Raw genomic sequence first — 15,445 nt, 5'->3', positions numbered from 1 at the left:
CATTAACCTCCCTAAAAGTCTCAGAACAAGGTTAACATCTCTGCTGTTACCAGCTGCTTGCAGATTCATGAAGTCACTGTTTTGGTTTCTGTTTCCCGTTTGGGTATCATATTGCCGTCATGCTGTCTAAAAACTTTTTAAAAACAAAAGCTTATGTTTTGCAGTCAAATTTCACAGCGTAGTTGGGATTCTGCAGTTTCTTACTTGATAGCAGAAGGCTGGAAAGCACCGGTTCCTGCATTTGTGTGCACCATTTTGAATCTACACTAACTAGACTGAATTTCCAAAGCTTTTCTGTTTAATAATACTTTTTATATCAGATGAAGCATCATAAGATTGGCACGTAACAGTTGCTGTAGAGTGAACAGTAGCATATAGAAAAAATTATTGTCACTGGAGCAAACAAGTATATCACAAAATGATAGCGAGATCAAACTGCTGGCAGTAAATCAAAGGGCAAGGCTATCCTACAGCACTACATTGGCACAGCTGCACCACTGTAGCGCGTCTGGTGAAGACTTGCTATGCCAACGGGAGAGCTCTCTCCGTGAGAAGTGGAAGGTATGTTGGTGGGAGAGAGCCTCTTGCTGACACAGTGCTGATGTAGGTATCGCAAAACTTGTGTCTCGAGGATTTGGGGGTGGAGAGAGCTTTTTCCCACCCCTGAGCGATGTAAGTTATATTGACTTAGGGTGTAATGTAGACCTGCTCTAAGTTTTACTACAAGTCTAAACATTCCAGAGAATTTTATCAGTTTGATAAAAGAAGAGTTTCTCTATTGAAACAGAATCCCAGAAAATAAACATGTTCTCTATTTTTACTTTTAATTTAGTGAGAAGAGTGGATTGTTGTCTCATCTTTTAGCTATGCACAAGGCCATCCTCCACAAGAGGAACTTTCTTCCTTTTTCATCTCAATGGACAAATGCTAGGAATGTTACAAAACCTTTTCCCCTTTAGAACCTTTTGTATTAGCATATTCCAATGTTATCTTAAATCCTGTGGCCTTTCAATTGCTGTTAGACCTTGGCCCATGCAAAGGTTACATTTTATTAATGGCTGATGACTTAGTTTTCCCCTAGAATGTTGAAGGTGTCTTGGTTATGGTCACGGTCCACTCGTTCAATGGTGCCAGGATCCAAGTTCAAATTTTTACTTGATTTTTCTAGTGACTCTGCCTTGTTGTACAAAACCCTGTTATGTGTTAGCAATACATTTTACAATTTAATGGGCAGTTTTTCCCCCTCACGTTTTAAAATTCATACTGTTTTTTAGAAGTTTCCACAGTGTCAGTAAATTGCTTGAAGTCATATACTTAGTTTATCTAAGTTTCTGTCAAAAACTGCTACAGTCCCTTGCAGGTTATTTTATATTTATTTCCTGCACGGTTGCTTTCTTACAGCAGACTCCTTCCACAGCTGTCATAGTCTCCACTGCATGCTCTCTCCCTCCTCCTTCAGTCTTGCATGCCTCCAGGGTCTGTAATTTATCTCATCAAGAAAATCATACAGCTTTTGACTGAATAAATTCTAGTTGCTTGCCATACTGTCTTGAGCAGTTTTTTCTAGTTCTGCTCATTTAAAAAAAAATATATATATATTTTTTTTAGAATATGTGGGTAAGACATGAGGCTTCTACCTCAGATCAGGGTTCTTGACTGCCACATAATTCCTATGTGTTCTTTGGAAAACCACTTAAAACTATTCTTTAACCCATCGGCAAAATGAATATGTGGAATATTCCCACCTATTCCAAGTGCACATTTTGGTGTGTAATGTAAGGGCATGTCTATGCTGCAATAAAACGCCTGTGGCTGGCCCCTATCAGCTGGCTTGGGTTGCTGGGCTTTAGCAGTGTGGACTGTAACCGGAGTATGACATACTGGCATGGGAGCTGCCTGAGCAATATCTCCCTGACTACAGGTATCTGAAAAAGAACAAACCGCATAGTGAAATGACATTTAAGGCTATGTCTACACTACTACTTATGTCGGCAAAACTTAGGTCATTCAGGGGTGTGAAAAAACACCCCCTTGAGTGACCTAATTTTCACTGGCATAAGTGATAGTGTGTACAGCGCTATTTTGGTGGGAGAGCTTCTCCTGCTGACATAGCTTCTGCCACTCATTGAGATGGTTTTATTATGTCGATGGGAGAGCTCTCTCCCATTGGCATAGAGCAGCTACACGAGCGATCTTACATCGGCACTGCTACATCGGTACAGCTGTGCCACTGTAAGCTGTCAGGTGTAAACACGGCCTAAGCTACAGATATGCTTGTAGTGTAAGTGAACCCACCCTCACCAAATACACCTTAAATCTCAAACTTACTATTCTGTGGTGCTCCAATCACCACTTCCATCATCCGCTCAAGTGAATGAGTAAAAAGGACTGACTGGAGGCATGTGGAACGCTTGGCTTGAGTGGAGATCTACTCCCTCTGACCCCATCTTGGATTTATGCCACTAAAGATTTTAGAAGGAAAGGAGATGTAGGGAGCCATTTGTTTAGCTGGAAAACAGAGCTCAGAGCTGCAGTGTCTACACGTGCTCCTTTTCAAATCAAAGGGACTTAATTTCCAACTGTGACATGGTCAGGCCAGATGGCTACAAGAGAGTGGCCGAAGGGAGATACATTAGTTCCAGGTTAAGCAGATCCCTTTTCCCTGGGTAAGATAACAGTGTCTACTCCAGAACACTCAGGAACTTTCTAGAACTAATTAAGGCAGGCAGGCTAATTAGGACACTGTAGCCAATTGGGAAGCTGCTAGAATGAATTAAGGCTAATCAGGATACTTGGTTTAAAAAGGCTCTCACTCCAGTTAGTGAGGTGTGCATAAGGAGCTGGGAGTGAGAGGACGTGCTGCTGGAGGACTGAGCAGTACAAGCGTCCACAGGGCCCTGGGCTGGAACCCAGGGTAGAGGGTGGGCCTGGGTTTCCCCTCCAAACCTTCCAACTCCTTATCCAACCCAGGAGGTTCCACCAGAGGTGCAGGTCTCTGAGCTGTTCCCCGACCCACATGGTGGATCAGCAGAAACTGCGGGGATTGTTCTTACTCTTTTCTCCCCATACTGGCCGGTGATGAGGTTATCTGAGTGAACAGCAAATTTGAGCCACGAAAGTGGCCAAACTGCGGGTTACTGTGAATCTCTGAGGTGAGCAAAATCCGCCAATAAACGCAGGACCCACCAAGGTAGAGGAGGAACTTGATCACACAACCCAAGAATTAAGGTAGTCTGGGCACTTTTGAGTAGAGTGAAAAGCCACTTGTAATAGTTCCATGACGTCTGGGGTGACCGGGAGATCTTGAGTTTGATTCAAAGTCATTGTTCATGTGGAAATTTAAGTCTGCTGTATGCCTCAGCAAATCCAAGACCAAGTTGGTCAAGTAATTAATTGGTCAGCCTAACCATGAAGTCACAGGTGTCGCAAGGAGGGTTATACAAGTTTGGCTTGTAACCCGGTAGTTGTTCACTTTAAAAGCCATATTCATGTTTTTGAATGGCTTTTGTGTTTAAAACTATTGGGTATTCAAACATAAGAATTTGGTCAACTAGAGAACTTAAATGAGAAGTCTGCTGATGGGAAACCCATGGATTCTGGGGAGTCATCAACACCTAATGGTGTAAGCTTTATTTGAATAGTCAGTGTTTTTCAATGAAAGATCATAACTTTTGTGGTGAGGCTTTAGTTGCAATGAAACATTTTGAATTTATATTCTTTTCTCCATCCTCCAAATGGCTTGTACAGAAGACTCCAGTGTCCCAGAAACCCCGGAAGCACAGAGGACAAAGAATTCATCATCTTTCAAGAATCGAAGAGGGATACAATTCATTGATGTGTCTTCAGATAGTGAGGATCAAGGACCACCAAACTGTTCCAGTACAAAACAAGACAGTGTTCCCATGAGCGAGGTGATTGTAATGTAAGTCCTTACCATACCAATCTTCTGTAGTATTCATTATCTTCATTTGTGAGTTTCTGAATTTTAATGCTCTACTTAAAAAAAAAAAATTCATTTCATGTGTGCTGACTAAATGCCATGTTGGTTTTGAATGTCTCCAATAACCAGGCTGTATTGAGCTTTCGTCTCAAAAAGCTTCACCTCTTTAAAGAGTTGTCTTCCTCTGAGTACTACCTAGTTCACTGGAGAAATCCCAGTTTCAATGGTACTTCTGGTATTTATCACATTATGGGCAATTTTCAGTGAATTCAAGCACCACCAAGAGGATTTCTCAAAATTCAATTTTAAAAGGTTAGCTGAAGTATTTATATATTGGCTTTTGCTTTAGCTTGCTTGCTTTCATCCTGGTTTTATAGACAGATTAGTTCTCATGTAGTGCCAAAATTGTCGAGTGACCGGAGGCCTCAAGTTAATGGAAATTATTTCTTTAATACAGCTTTCGGAACTCTTCAGAATTACACAATGCTTTTCAGTTTCTCTGCCCCTGAAGAAGCACTCTTGATAGATGGTCAGGTGTTCCTTCAGGGCATAATATATAATAAACTTTATATAGTGAAGAGAGTTCAGCACAAAAATAGTTATGCATACATGGCTTGACTTGCAGAATTGTTGAACGTATGACGGGTCCTATTGTAGAGACAAAGTGGGTGAAGTAAGATCTTTAATTGGACCAGCTTCTGTTGGTGAGAGAGAAAAGCTTTTGAGCCAGACAGAGACATGGGAAGGGACAATGGCATAAGGGTCTGTAACCATTAGAACACAGTCCATGGAATAGAAGCCAGGATTCCTGAGTCTCAGCATATCTTTGCTATCCAATAAATAGCTGTGAAGTCACTGGAAAGGGAGTGGCTGAGCCACGTAGAGGATGAAAACCTACTTCTGCTATTTGTTACACCATTAGCTCAAGTGGCAGAAGTGTGCTGGGGATCTAAAGGTTACAATTAGAGCTTGTCAGAAAACTTGTCAAAAGTTTTTGTCGGGGGGGGGGGCGGGAATTTCAACCAATAGAAGCTTTTTTGTGAAATTTCAATTGTGAAAAACTTGGAAATTTGTTTACATTGGAAAAAATCCTTTTATTGAATTTTGAAATTTTGTTTTGAATTTTTTTATTTTAATTTTTGCATTACTTCATGACGTCCTATAGTTTAATATGATTTTGTGCAATGGAATTTTTTTTTATGGTTTGCTGTTTTTAGAAACTTCGTTTTGTTTACAATTTGCAAAAAGCAGGGAAATGCCAGAAGGAAGGTTGTCTATGCAGTTGTTAATTATATGATTCACAGAACCACAGCCTCATTGATCTCCAGAGCACAGCCTATTCCGTGCACTGAATTGGGTCTATGTAGTGAATGAGGCTGTTGTTTTATAGCTCCACTCACCAACAACCACACAACAAAAACACTAACCCAGGAACCTATCCTTGCAACAAAGCCCGTTGCTAACTCTGTCCACATATCTATTCAAGGTCTATACCATTGTAGGACCTAATCACATCAGCCACACCATCAGAGGCTCGTTCACCTGCAGATCTACCAATGTAATATATGGCATCATGTGCTAGCAATGCCCCCCTGCCATATACATTGGCCAAACCAGACAGTCTCTACCCAAAAGAATAAATGGACACAAATCAGACATCAAGGATTATAACATTCAAAAACCAGTTAGAGAACACTTCAGCCTCCCTGGTCACTCAATTACAGACTTAAAAGTTGCAATACTCGAACAAAAAAACTTCAAAAACAGACTCCAACGAGAAACTGCTGAATTGGAATTAATTTGCAAACTGGACACCATTAAATTAGGCTTGAATAAAGACTGGGAGTGGATGGATCATTACACAAAGTAAAACTATTTCCTCACGCTAATTTTTTCCCCTGCTGTTACTCACACCTTCTTGTCAATTGTTGGAAGTGCACCATCCTGATTATCACCACAAATTTTTTTTCTCCGGCTGATAATAGCCCACCTTAATTGATTAGTCTCATTATAGCTGGTATGGCAACACCCATTTTTTCATGTTCTCTGTGTGTATAAATATCTTCCTAATGTATTTTCCATTGCATGCATCCAGTGAAATGGGTTTTAGCCCACAAAAGCTTATGCTCAAATAAATGTGTTAGTCTCTAAGGTGCCATTAGTACTCCTCGTTCTTTTTGCTGATACAGACTAACACTGCTACCACTCTGAAGTCTATAGCAGTGTTTTTCAACAACCGGTTTATGGACCAGCGCCAGTTCCTCAGATCTCTGACACCATTTAGGAAGGTAGCAAGCCAGTCCCTGGTATCAAAAAGGTTGAGAAACACCTGTTTATAGGATCCCTGCTTCATTATTTGCTGAAGTTGGAAGGTGTGTGGTGGAGGAGGCACAAGCTTTTTCATATCAGCCCCTACTTCAGCTTTTAATCCCTCTTCCCCCAGATTTTTATCCTTCCTTTCCCCTGCATCTCTTCCTCCTCTGTTCCTCACGCCTCTGCATTTGAGTGAGGCTACATAGATCTTTTCCAAGTTGCCATTGTGCCAGCATGGGGACCATTGAGAGCACAGGAGAGGATATCTCTCTCTCAGTTCCAGTGTCTGGTGCTATATTGGCCCCTGCTAGTAACAATTGTGGCGGAAGTCCTGCTCAGCCCCTGAATTCCTGGGCTGGGAGCATGCTCAGTTGCGCTGTGGGATAGCACATGCAGTCATGTTGGTATGTGGGAACTGTTTGAGGTTGGAGCATGCTCATGCAAATGGTCTTCAGAGAATTTAGCTGTCAAATGCTAACAAGTCTTAACTGAGCAAACTGCAATTTTTTTTCAGCAGGATCTTACTTGCCAATTTGGGGGGATGTTTACAGGGATGGTAATTCTGATACCTGAGCAATCCCCCCACAACCACCTTTGCCAAATTTCAAATCCATGCTCCAATGTGTGTTGCTGTTAGTTTTTCAGCAAAATGGTTAATTTTTTTTTATCGTAGGTAAAATGTATTTTTCCTTAATCTTTTTTGCTGAAACAGCTAAATTGTTTTAGCTAAAACTTTTATAACCATGTCAGTTTGACGCAGACACCTATCATGGAAAATTTTAGCCTTCACAATTAATTTTGTGAAGTTATAAACCACTGAAAATAAAATCTTTTTAATGCAAAGTGTCAGGCAACCTTAACTATAGGTGTCACTACCTGAGCTGCCTAGAATATATTAAAAAAATTCAGTTCATGGGTCAGAATTAAACTTGCCATGTTTTGATTAAGTATGCTTTTCTTCACGTTCAATAAGAATGTGATCATGTGGGCAATGTAAGATTTATGATGTCCTTAACTATTTACTACCTTCTTGTCAAGTACTTGTGATTTTATAAATGATATGATTGGTAAGCACCTTATTTAGGAAATATAACCTTTCAAATGGTGGTTGTGCTTGTTTTTTCTTTGGACTTAATGCAAATATTCTTTTCCTGCAGGTACTGAAGCAAAAGGAATTTAAAATATATTAATAGAACTATAATTTGCAGCCTCACTGTATTTAAATGTTACAAGGGATACTCACCCTCCCGCTTAAGGGCATAAACTGATTCCTAGCTGAAGTTGGAAAGGAATTTTTTGCTTTATTACAGCTTTGTGCTGTTGGCCAGGTGTATTTTAGGTTTGCTTAGCTTTTTAAGCATTAGTTGTAGGCAAGAACAGGGTAGTATCTGATGAGAAATGAAAATATTCTCTCAAATTTTTGCACGAATCTTTTACAGATACTTTATTACACTTTCTCAGCATGATGGTTATTCACATATTGCAGTCTAATGGAAAAATATGTAGCCAGAGTCAGTTGGAAACAACAACATTTTTGAGTTTTTACTCTCTTCCGCCCCATCTCTATGCAGACACTTAGCTAAATTAAGTTGTTGTGATGCTATCCTCTGTATAAGTATGTTTAGGTCCTGCCTGTGCTACAAAACTAAAGATAAACTGAAATGTGGTTCCATTTTGTAGGGTTGCCAGTTATGCGTAAGCCTTCATAGATTTATAGATTTGGATATATCCAAGGCTTTGGTATATCTCAGGGACATAGCTAAAACAAAATTAGGTTCTGTCTATACTGCAAGATGGAGCCACGTTTTAATATATTTAAAGTATTGTAAGTAGGTCTTTTCATGTGGTTCATTTTTTAATTTAGATGACATATTGGATATGGATTTGATCCTTCCCTGAGTGAGTTTGTAAAGGCCCTGTCCACACTATCCTCTTATCTCTGGGGAAAATATATATTGGACCTTTTGAGCCTGAATTTGAGTTTAGATAATGCCTTAATCTATTTCCATTTGTGAAAGAGTGAACTTTGATGGTACTGACAAGACACAGATAGTGACATTACCTATTGATGTAAAACATTCTATTGGCTGCTGTAATGTTGGATGGCTATGCGACACAATAGGTAACACCCTACCCCAGATTGCCACCCTCAAATCAAAAATGGGTTTATTGGTATTGCTAAGCTAATGTACAGTAGACTTCTGTGAATTGTAGATGCTTCATTTTGTTCTGAACAGTGGATAACAAGTAAGATACAACCAGATCCACTGCTATGCTGGATATTAGTAACTTGCAAGACTCAAAGATATCTTGCAAAAAAATTGGATTTGTGCTATTTTTTTTGCTTTATGGTGAATGAATAAGGCCTTTGTTCAAGAGAATTTTTTTCTGTTAAACTGTGCTGCCAGTGATGTGTGGTTTCAGTTCTATTAAATTGTTTCCAGTTTCTTTCAAAGAATGGTAATACACTAACAGCTACCTTATATGAATATAAGCTTATGTGGTGCTACATTTTCACTGAACAATTATGGGGATGCTAAAACAGAATTCCTAAGAAGAAAAAAGTCCTGTTATTTCTTTTCCTTGTATGGTAGCTCTGAACAGTCTGATGATGAAGAGGCTGAAGATGTACCACCTACATTTACATATACAAATGATGCAGACCAGTTGCCAGACATGGATGAGGAGGAAGACATCAGAGATGCTAAACTCCAAACACTGAAGGAACTCTTTCCGCAAAGAAGTGACCAAGAATTATTACAAGTAATACTGTTTGGTTTTGCAGCCTATTTCCTAGGCAATATGTGTTTTTAGTGCCTTCCATGTGAATGGAAGAAGAACTTCTTAATTCTTTTTTTAGCAAAAGCTTATTTCCATTTGATAAGATTTTAAAATTTAATTACCACGGTCCTAAAAAGTTCCCCTTGAAAGCTTTTACGTTCTTATTTAAATATATTTAAAACATGTTGGTGAAAATGAGGCTAAACGGTTTGCTAAATAACTTACAGAAAGAAACACGTGGTTAATAGAGGTTAGCCCTTTCCTCTCTATCAGTAAAAATGATCATCAGCCCCATTTAGGCAGGCAGAGTAGGCAACCGATGTTTGGTGATCATCAGCCACTATATAATTTTTTTCCTAGTATAGTCAAAGGCATGGACTTCAGTCCCACAGGTTATCCTAGAATTTTTTTTTTCATAGTCCTAGTCCTTAGTTCTCTGCAATGAAAATGAAACCTAGACTACTGCTTTGGGACTTCATGAAGGAGAATTTCCAAATAGCTTCAATTCATTTTCAATTAGAGCTACATCTCTGATATTTCTCATTAGTCTCAGGTGGGCTGCCTAATGCCTGTTGTCTGCTGTTATCACAGTATGGATGCTTGCTTTTAAGCCTATCTATACTACATAATGATTGACAGCTCTACCCTCCTTTAGCTGAAATGTATTCTGTGCCACCTTCCTCAGATTAAGACCTCAGTCACACCTGTGCAACTTCAATGGAGCTACACACATGTATCTATCTATGGCACTTGTATATGGCCCCCATTGCCATAGTATGTGAGCACTTCTCAATCTTTACTGTATTCATCCTATTGCACCCGTGTGAGACAGGGAAATATTCTCCCCACTTGACGAGTGAACTGAATTGGTTTGAGCATTGGCCTGCTAAACCCAGGGTTGTGAGTTCAATCCTTGATGGGGCCATTTAGGGATCTGGGGCAAAAAAAAAAAAAACAGTTGGGGATTGATCCTGCTTTGAGCAGGGGGTTGGACTAGATGACCTCCTGAGGTCCCTTCCAACCCTGATATTCTATGATTCTGTGAATGACTTTCTCAGGGTCACACAAGTAGGCTGTGATGGATCAGGGTATCAAATGTGTGCATTTCTTGTCCCAGGTTAACATGCTAACCACTGGGCTATGCTTCCTTTCTGAGAATTGAAATAATAAGTGAAGGCTTAATTTGAAGATGGCACAGGTGTCACTGGTGATGTGTAGATAGGAAAGAACCCATCTTGACTTTTAGATGTCAAAGTGAGTGTTCAGAACTGGTTGTTGGACAAGGGGCGGGGTGGAAGTTATTTGAATGGCCTCTGCACATGACCACTGTTAGGGAGATGCCAACCAGTGTAGTAGAAGCTGTGCCTGTTGTAGTACCCACAAACCCCACCCCATAGCTCTAAATGTTTGAGGCAGTGCTATAAAGGGGGCAAGTTGCTTCAATCGTCTTCGTTCTTTCCAAATGTGCCAGTGTATGAACCTGGAACTTCTGGATGCCCTTACTCAAACTTAGTTCTAAAACAAAAATTAACTTTAATGTCTGTATATGGTTACATTTTATTGTTTTAGTGTAGTTTTAGGGAATAAATCTCTGCTAGCTTAGTTTTTAAAGCCTTGGCATTTAAGTCAGCCAAATTGAGTCTCCTTTCACCATAGCCTTCCTGGGTCCTTCCTGAAATCTATCTTGGTCCTCAATGCCTAGTATCTTTCCAAGTGGATTGGTGGTTTATTGAGGTACGGGGATGCTCCAACTGGCACTGTTTCTTGAGAGTGCCACTCTGCTCAGCTGTAGGTGCATACTCTCAATAATGTGAGTGTGCAGAGGATCATTGTGAAGGACGCTAATTAATAGTAAGAAATCTTCTTTCTTACTTGTATGCTGAGTAAATTTGGCCTGGAAAATACAAAGTGCTGTTTTTAGTGTCACTTTTCAGGGAAGAATTGCACTTCACAGTGCAGTAAAGGTCAGAAAAATGACTAAATATTACACTTTATTACCCAGTAGATCTGCTCCCTGATTTGTGTTCAATCATATCTGCTGACTTAAGTTACAATTTTTTTAGCTGTTAACTGGAACTCCTGTTAGCTGAATTGACTGCATTCAATTGACTGAGAGACTAAGAAGGCTTTTGTTTTGGTTCCCTATCAACAGAATTTTCTAAATTCTAATGGCAGGGCTAATTTTTGCCCTTGTTTGCACCTGTGCAACATTCTTCTGGACATTGTAAACAACAATTGGGATTGTAAACATCAGTCCTTTTGTCACCTGTTTTTACATGAAAGTTCCTGTACAGCCTGTCCTACCAAGCCCTCAGGAAATGAATGATTCTAGGGTGAGTGGTGCTTGCTTAAGACAGCTACCCTATTGTCATCAACCTGAGGCATTGTGTAATGATTAAAACTGGGGGTGAGAACATGCACTCCTGAATTGTATTTCCATCTATGTGACTGGCTTGTTCTATGACCTTTGGCAAATTACTTCATTTGTAAAATGAATGCAACACTTTAGAGGTGTTGACGTTCACAAGTTTATAAAAATACTGAGAGCCTCAAATGCAAGATATTATGTAAGGGGAGGGAGAAGGGTCTGTTCTTAGGATTGGGAATAAGAATACATATAAACTCCCAGAGTAGCACATGATACCCTATTTATGCACATGATCCAGGAAGTCAACAGATATGAAAGACTTAGCATGAAGTAATAAAACTACTAAATACAGAGTGTTTATATTTACAACTAGATGGAATTTTAAGCTTCCAGTGCTGGAATTTTAACTAGGTAAGTTTTTGAAGAAATTAAAAGTGAGCTCTGATATGTTCAGAGTATTCAAGAAATGCAACAAGTGAAACTTGCGTTCCTGAAAAGTAGTATTTCTATCCATATTTTTGCAGTGCTTCCAAGGCAATAACAGGCCCCTCTAATTGGCTTGATTAATCACTGCATGTTATTGTGGTTAGATTTTACTATAAATGTCGTAAAGCAGTGAAATAATAGTTTCAACCATTACTTAGCAACTTTTTTCTGTTTAATTTGTCACTGATCACTTAATTTTTCTCTTGTTAGTTGATAGAATCAACCAGCACAATGGATGAAGCAATAGCTGCTGGTCTGAAGTTTAATGATGAAGGTATGCAGTAATCTTTACCACTGGAACATTATACCAATTGTGCATTATTCAGAAAGATTTTCCACATTGCAGCAAACTTGAGGGGAGGATATTTAAATTGAAGTGCAATAAGACATTTATCCAAAGAGAAAAATATTCACACCGTTTTTTTTTTCTCTTCATTTAAACGGTTTTAGATTCTTTCCATGCTCTCATAATAAAAGGAGAGTTTAGTGGTTTCTGTAGCTCAAGGTTGCTCTTCTTGGTAGAACAGGACTTGCAGATTGAGTAATTGAGCGATCTTCTTGGCCATTATTTTTTTTTAATTTCATATGCAAGGGAACTGTAATGGAGTACCAGAGCTTTTTACCTCTAGATCCTGTTCAGATCCAGACTAGGTCAATATTGGCAGTCATTTTATCTGGTTTAGTGGCCCACGTGAAGTTGGCCACTAAAATCCAGTTGGCTGGGTTCTAATTCTGAATAAACAAATGCCTACATTGATTGGTACCTTTTATAGCATTATATTCATGGTTTGTTGTGAATTAAGTCTTAAAGTTTTCCTCAAAAGACCTGTTGAGTGTTAGCTCAGTAGTTTTTGCCATTAACTGTGAATTCAGGAAAGCGGCATAAACATCTCTAGATTCAGATAAACTTTTATTAGCAGTAGCATGAAGAATTTATTTCCTTCAGGGCTTTTTCATGAGTAAATTCATCCTGTAAGGTTGTGTGCTTAGGATGAATGTTTGAAATATTAAGTCAGAATTGTTGGACTGTTAGCCATCGCATATCTCCAGACACTTGTGGAAGCTCTAACAAACTGTGTCTTTAGGCCCTAGAGTTGTTGTTTTTTTTTTTTTTAAATGATCCCTTATGGGCATTTGAGATGCCTAGTAATGTGATGGAAAATCTCAGTGTGTGGCATGGTACGGAACAGCAAACACGTGATGCTCTTACTTCTTGGCTTTCTTGGTGTCCTTCGTATAAATCCAGAGTCAAACCTTTTTCCCCAGGATTAAATTATACTCATTTTATTGGTGGTTGGTTACTGCTTATGCAAAAACCTGAAGACTGTGAGATCAAGGTCAAATAATACAATAATGTCAAGATCAAATAATACAAGAGACGAAATAACAAGTTTTGGTAATGCAGTCTCCATCTAGCTGCAGGAACAATACCCATGTCCTTAATGAATTGGAGGCAGAGCCATCCCTAGGGGCGTGCAGGGCCTGGGGCAGAAGTGATGTCACTTCCCGGACCGACTGCGCCGGGGATAGGTGGGGGAGGCGGTGCCCCCCCCCCCCCCCCCCAACAGCAAGGCATGGTCCTGCGCATGCTTTTCCCCAGACCCTGCTTCAGCAGCGCAGCTGGGCTCCAGAGGACTGGGGCCACGCCGCCCGCCTTCCTGGGGTTGAGGAGGCTGCAGCAGCGCCCGCGTGCTCTCTCCATCCCGGTGTGCTCTCCCTTGGGTGGAAGGGGCAGGCTGGGGTAGCCTCCCATAGCCAGCCATTTGCCTGCTGCACCAGTTAATTATGCCGCCGCACGGGGGCCCCCGAAGCATGGGGAACCGGAGCTGTCTCCCTGATTCACCATCCCCTGGGGACAGCTCTGAGTGGAGGTGTGAGAGTGAGAAGTTATCTGTAATAAGATCGCTTTCGGTTTAATTGTGTGGAGAGTGCTTTAAATCAGAGGGGGGCAAGCTACGGCCCATGGGCCACATCCGGCCCACAGGACCCTTCCCTCTGGCCCCCGAGCTCTTGCCAGGGAGCACGGTCAGGACAGGCTTGCGGAGGAGCCAGCCCAACTCCCTGGCAGTGCGGTGAGCGGGGAGGAGGCTAGCCCCGGCCCATCCCCTTCTGCTCCCCTCCCTCGCAGTCACAGTTCACCCAGCGCCTGGGCAGTGTGCCGGCCGGGCGGCACCAGACCTGGTGCTCCAGGGTGGCGCGGGGCGGGGAGCAGGGGGAGATCCGGGGGAGGTGAGGAGCAGGGGGGGTTGCAGTGGAGCGGTCAAGGGGCCTGGACCCTTCTGACGGGAACAGAGGCAGAGCAAGCCAGGGCCTCCCTCCACCCTCGGCATGCTTGGCCCCTGTCCCCAGCAGCCAAGCCCAGACAGGGAGCAAGCCCTGCCCGACTGCCAGGGAGAGCAGCCAAACGATCAGGGGAAACACACAGACTGAGACCCTTTCCCCCACCCCACAGGTAACGTGGGGTGCGTTGAGCAGGGAGGATTGGATAGGATGCAGGAGTCTTGGGGGGCAGTCAGGGGGGTTGGCTGGGGGTGGGGGTTCTGGGGGGCTGGATAGGGGGCAGGGGCGAGGCCACGCCTCGCTGTTTGGGGAGGCATAGCCTCCCCCAGCCTTCCCTTACCCGGCCCTCCATACAATTTCTGTACCCAATGTGGCCCTAGGGCCAAAAGATTTGCCTACCCCTGCTTTAAATGATCAAGATGTCTTTCATGATAAAGATTTCATGTTAGTGTTTTGTGACATTAGCACAGCAACAGCTTAGTGTTCCTATGCCCTAAGAGAAACTAGTTTTTTCATCTCTCCCATTCACTGTGCTTGCTTACATTAGGAAGTAATTTATGTACAATGATCTTCTATGCATCTTGAGACTTTGGTCTATTGATAATATAGCTATGACAGATGCTTAGTACTATCAAATGGTTTTAATATTTTCTGTGTTTGTGTTTGAGTCTACAGCGAGTTTATACTTTCTGATCTCAAAAAGCATTTGAAATTACCATTATAGGTATGATATGTTGAGGATGAGAATTGTGATGCTAGTAATTGAAAGATAAAACTTAGAGATCTGCTGGAGATGGAATGCTTATCTAGACCTGTTTCAAGAAATAAGGGAAGTCCCACCTGGAAGAAAATTAATCCTAAATTAAGTGGGTTTTATTATTATTACCAAATTTATTTTTAAGTTAAAATTAATTTTATAAAAGTCAGTATCGCATTTTTAAAATGTTCATACCAAAATATTTGCTATGAGCTCATGCCAAGTTTGATTTCTAGTATACGGGCTTTACCTTTTAGCCATACTTTTTCATACAAAAATGCAATTTCATGTCCTTGCCTACAAGCCCACAGAAACAGGTGTCCTAGGAAGTAAAATTCTGACAAAAATGACATCTGTTGCTCTCATTTAAAAGATTTAGGCAGGAGTAAGCATGCCTGAATGCAGTGGCATAAATCATCTGACTTTGGGCCCGTTTTTAGAAGAGGAGGCATCACTGAACACCTGCTTTCCTGCCTCAACACATAATGTTTTTTCTTTTTGTGAAAGTTTACAGCTGATT

General features: G+C 41.1%; 1 protein-coding gene across 5 annotated transcripts in view; it reads left to right on the top strand.

Annotated features, from left to right (window-relative positions):
- The window catches only part of SMARCAD1 (SWI/SNF-related, matrix-associated actin-dependent regulator of chromatin, subfamily a, containing DEAD/H box 1), a 72,523-nt gene that overhangs the window by 12,744 nt on the left and 44,334 nt on the right, over positions 1-15,445 (top strand). For 4 of the 5 annotated variants that reach the window (XM_005278458.3, XM_024099956.3, XM_024099957.3 and 1 more), the window contains exons 3-5: positions 3,748-3,922; positions 8,848-9,016; positions 12,099-12,162. In XM_005278458.3, the coding sequence (XP_005278515.1) occupies positions 3,748-3,922; positions 8,848-9,016; positions 12,099-12,162 (408 nt within the window). Of the gene's footprint in view, positions 1-3,747; positions 3,923-4,069; positions 4,253-8,847; positions 9,017-12,098; positions 12,163-15,445 lie in introns of those variants that run through there. The other variant, XM_042856408.2, reaches the window with a different exon arrangement.

This window comes from Chrysemys picta, chromosome 5, assembly GCF_011386835.1.
Source record: "Chrysemys picta bellii isolate R12L10 chromosome 5, ASM1138683v2, whole genome shotgun sequence".
Classification (NCBI taxonomy): domain Eukaryota; kingdom Metazoa; phylum Chordata; order Testudines; family Emydidae; genus Chrysemys; species Chrysemys picta.
This window is presented reverse-complemented; position numbering and strand designations above follow the sequence as displayed.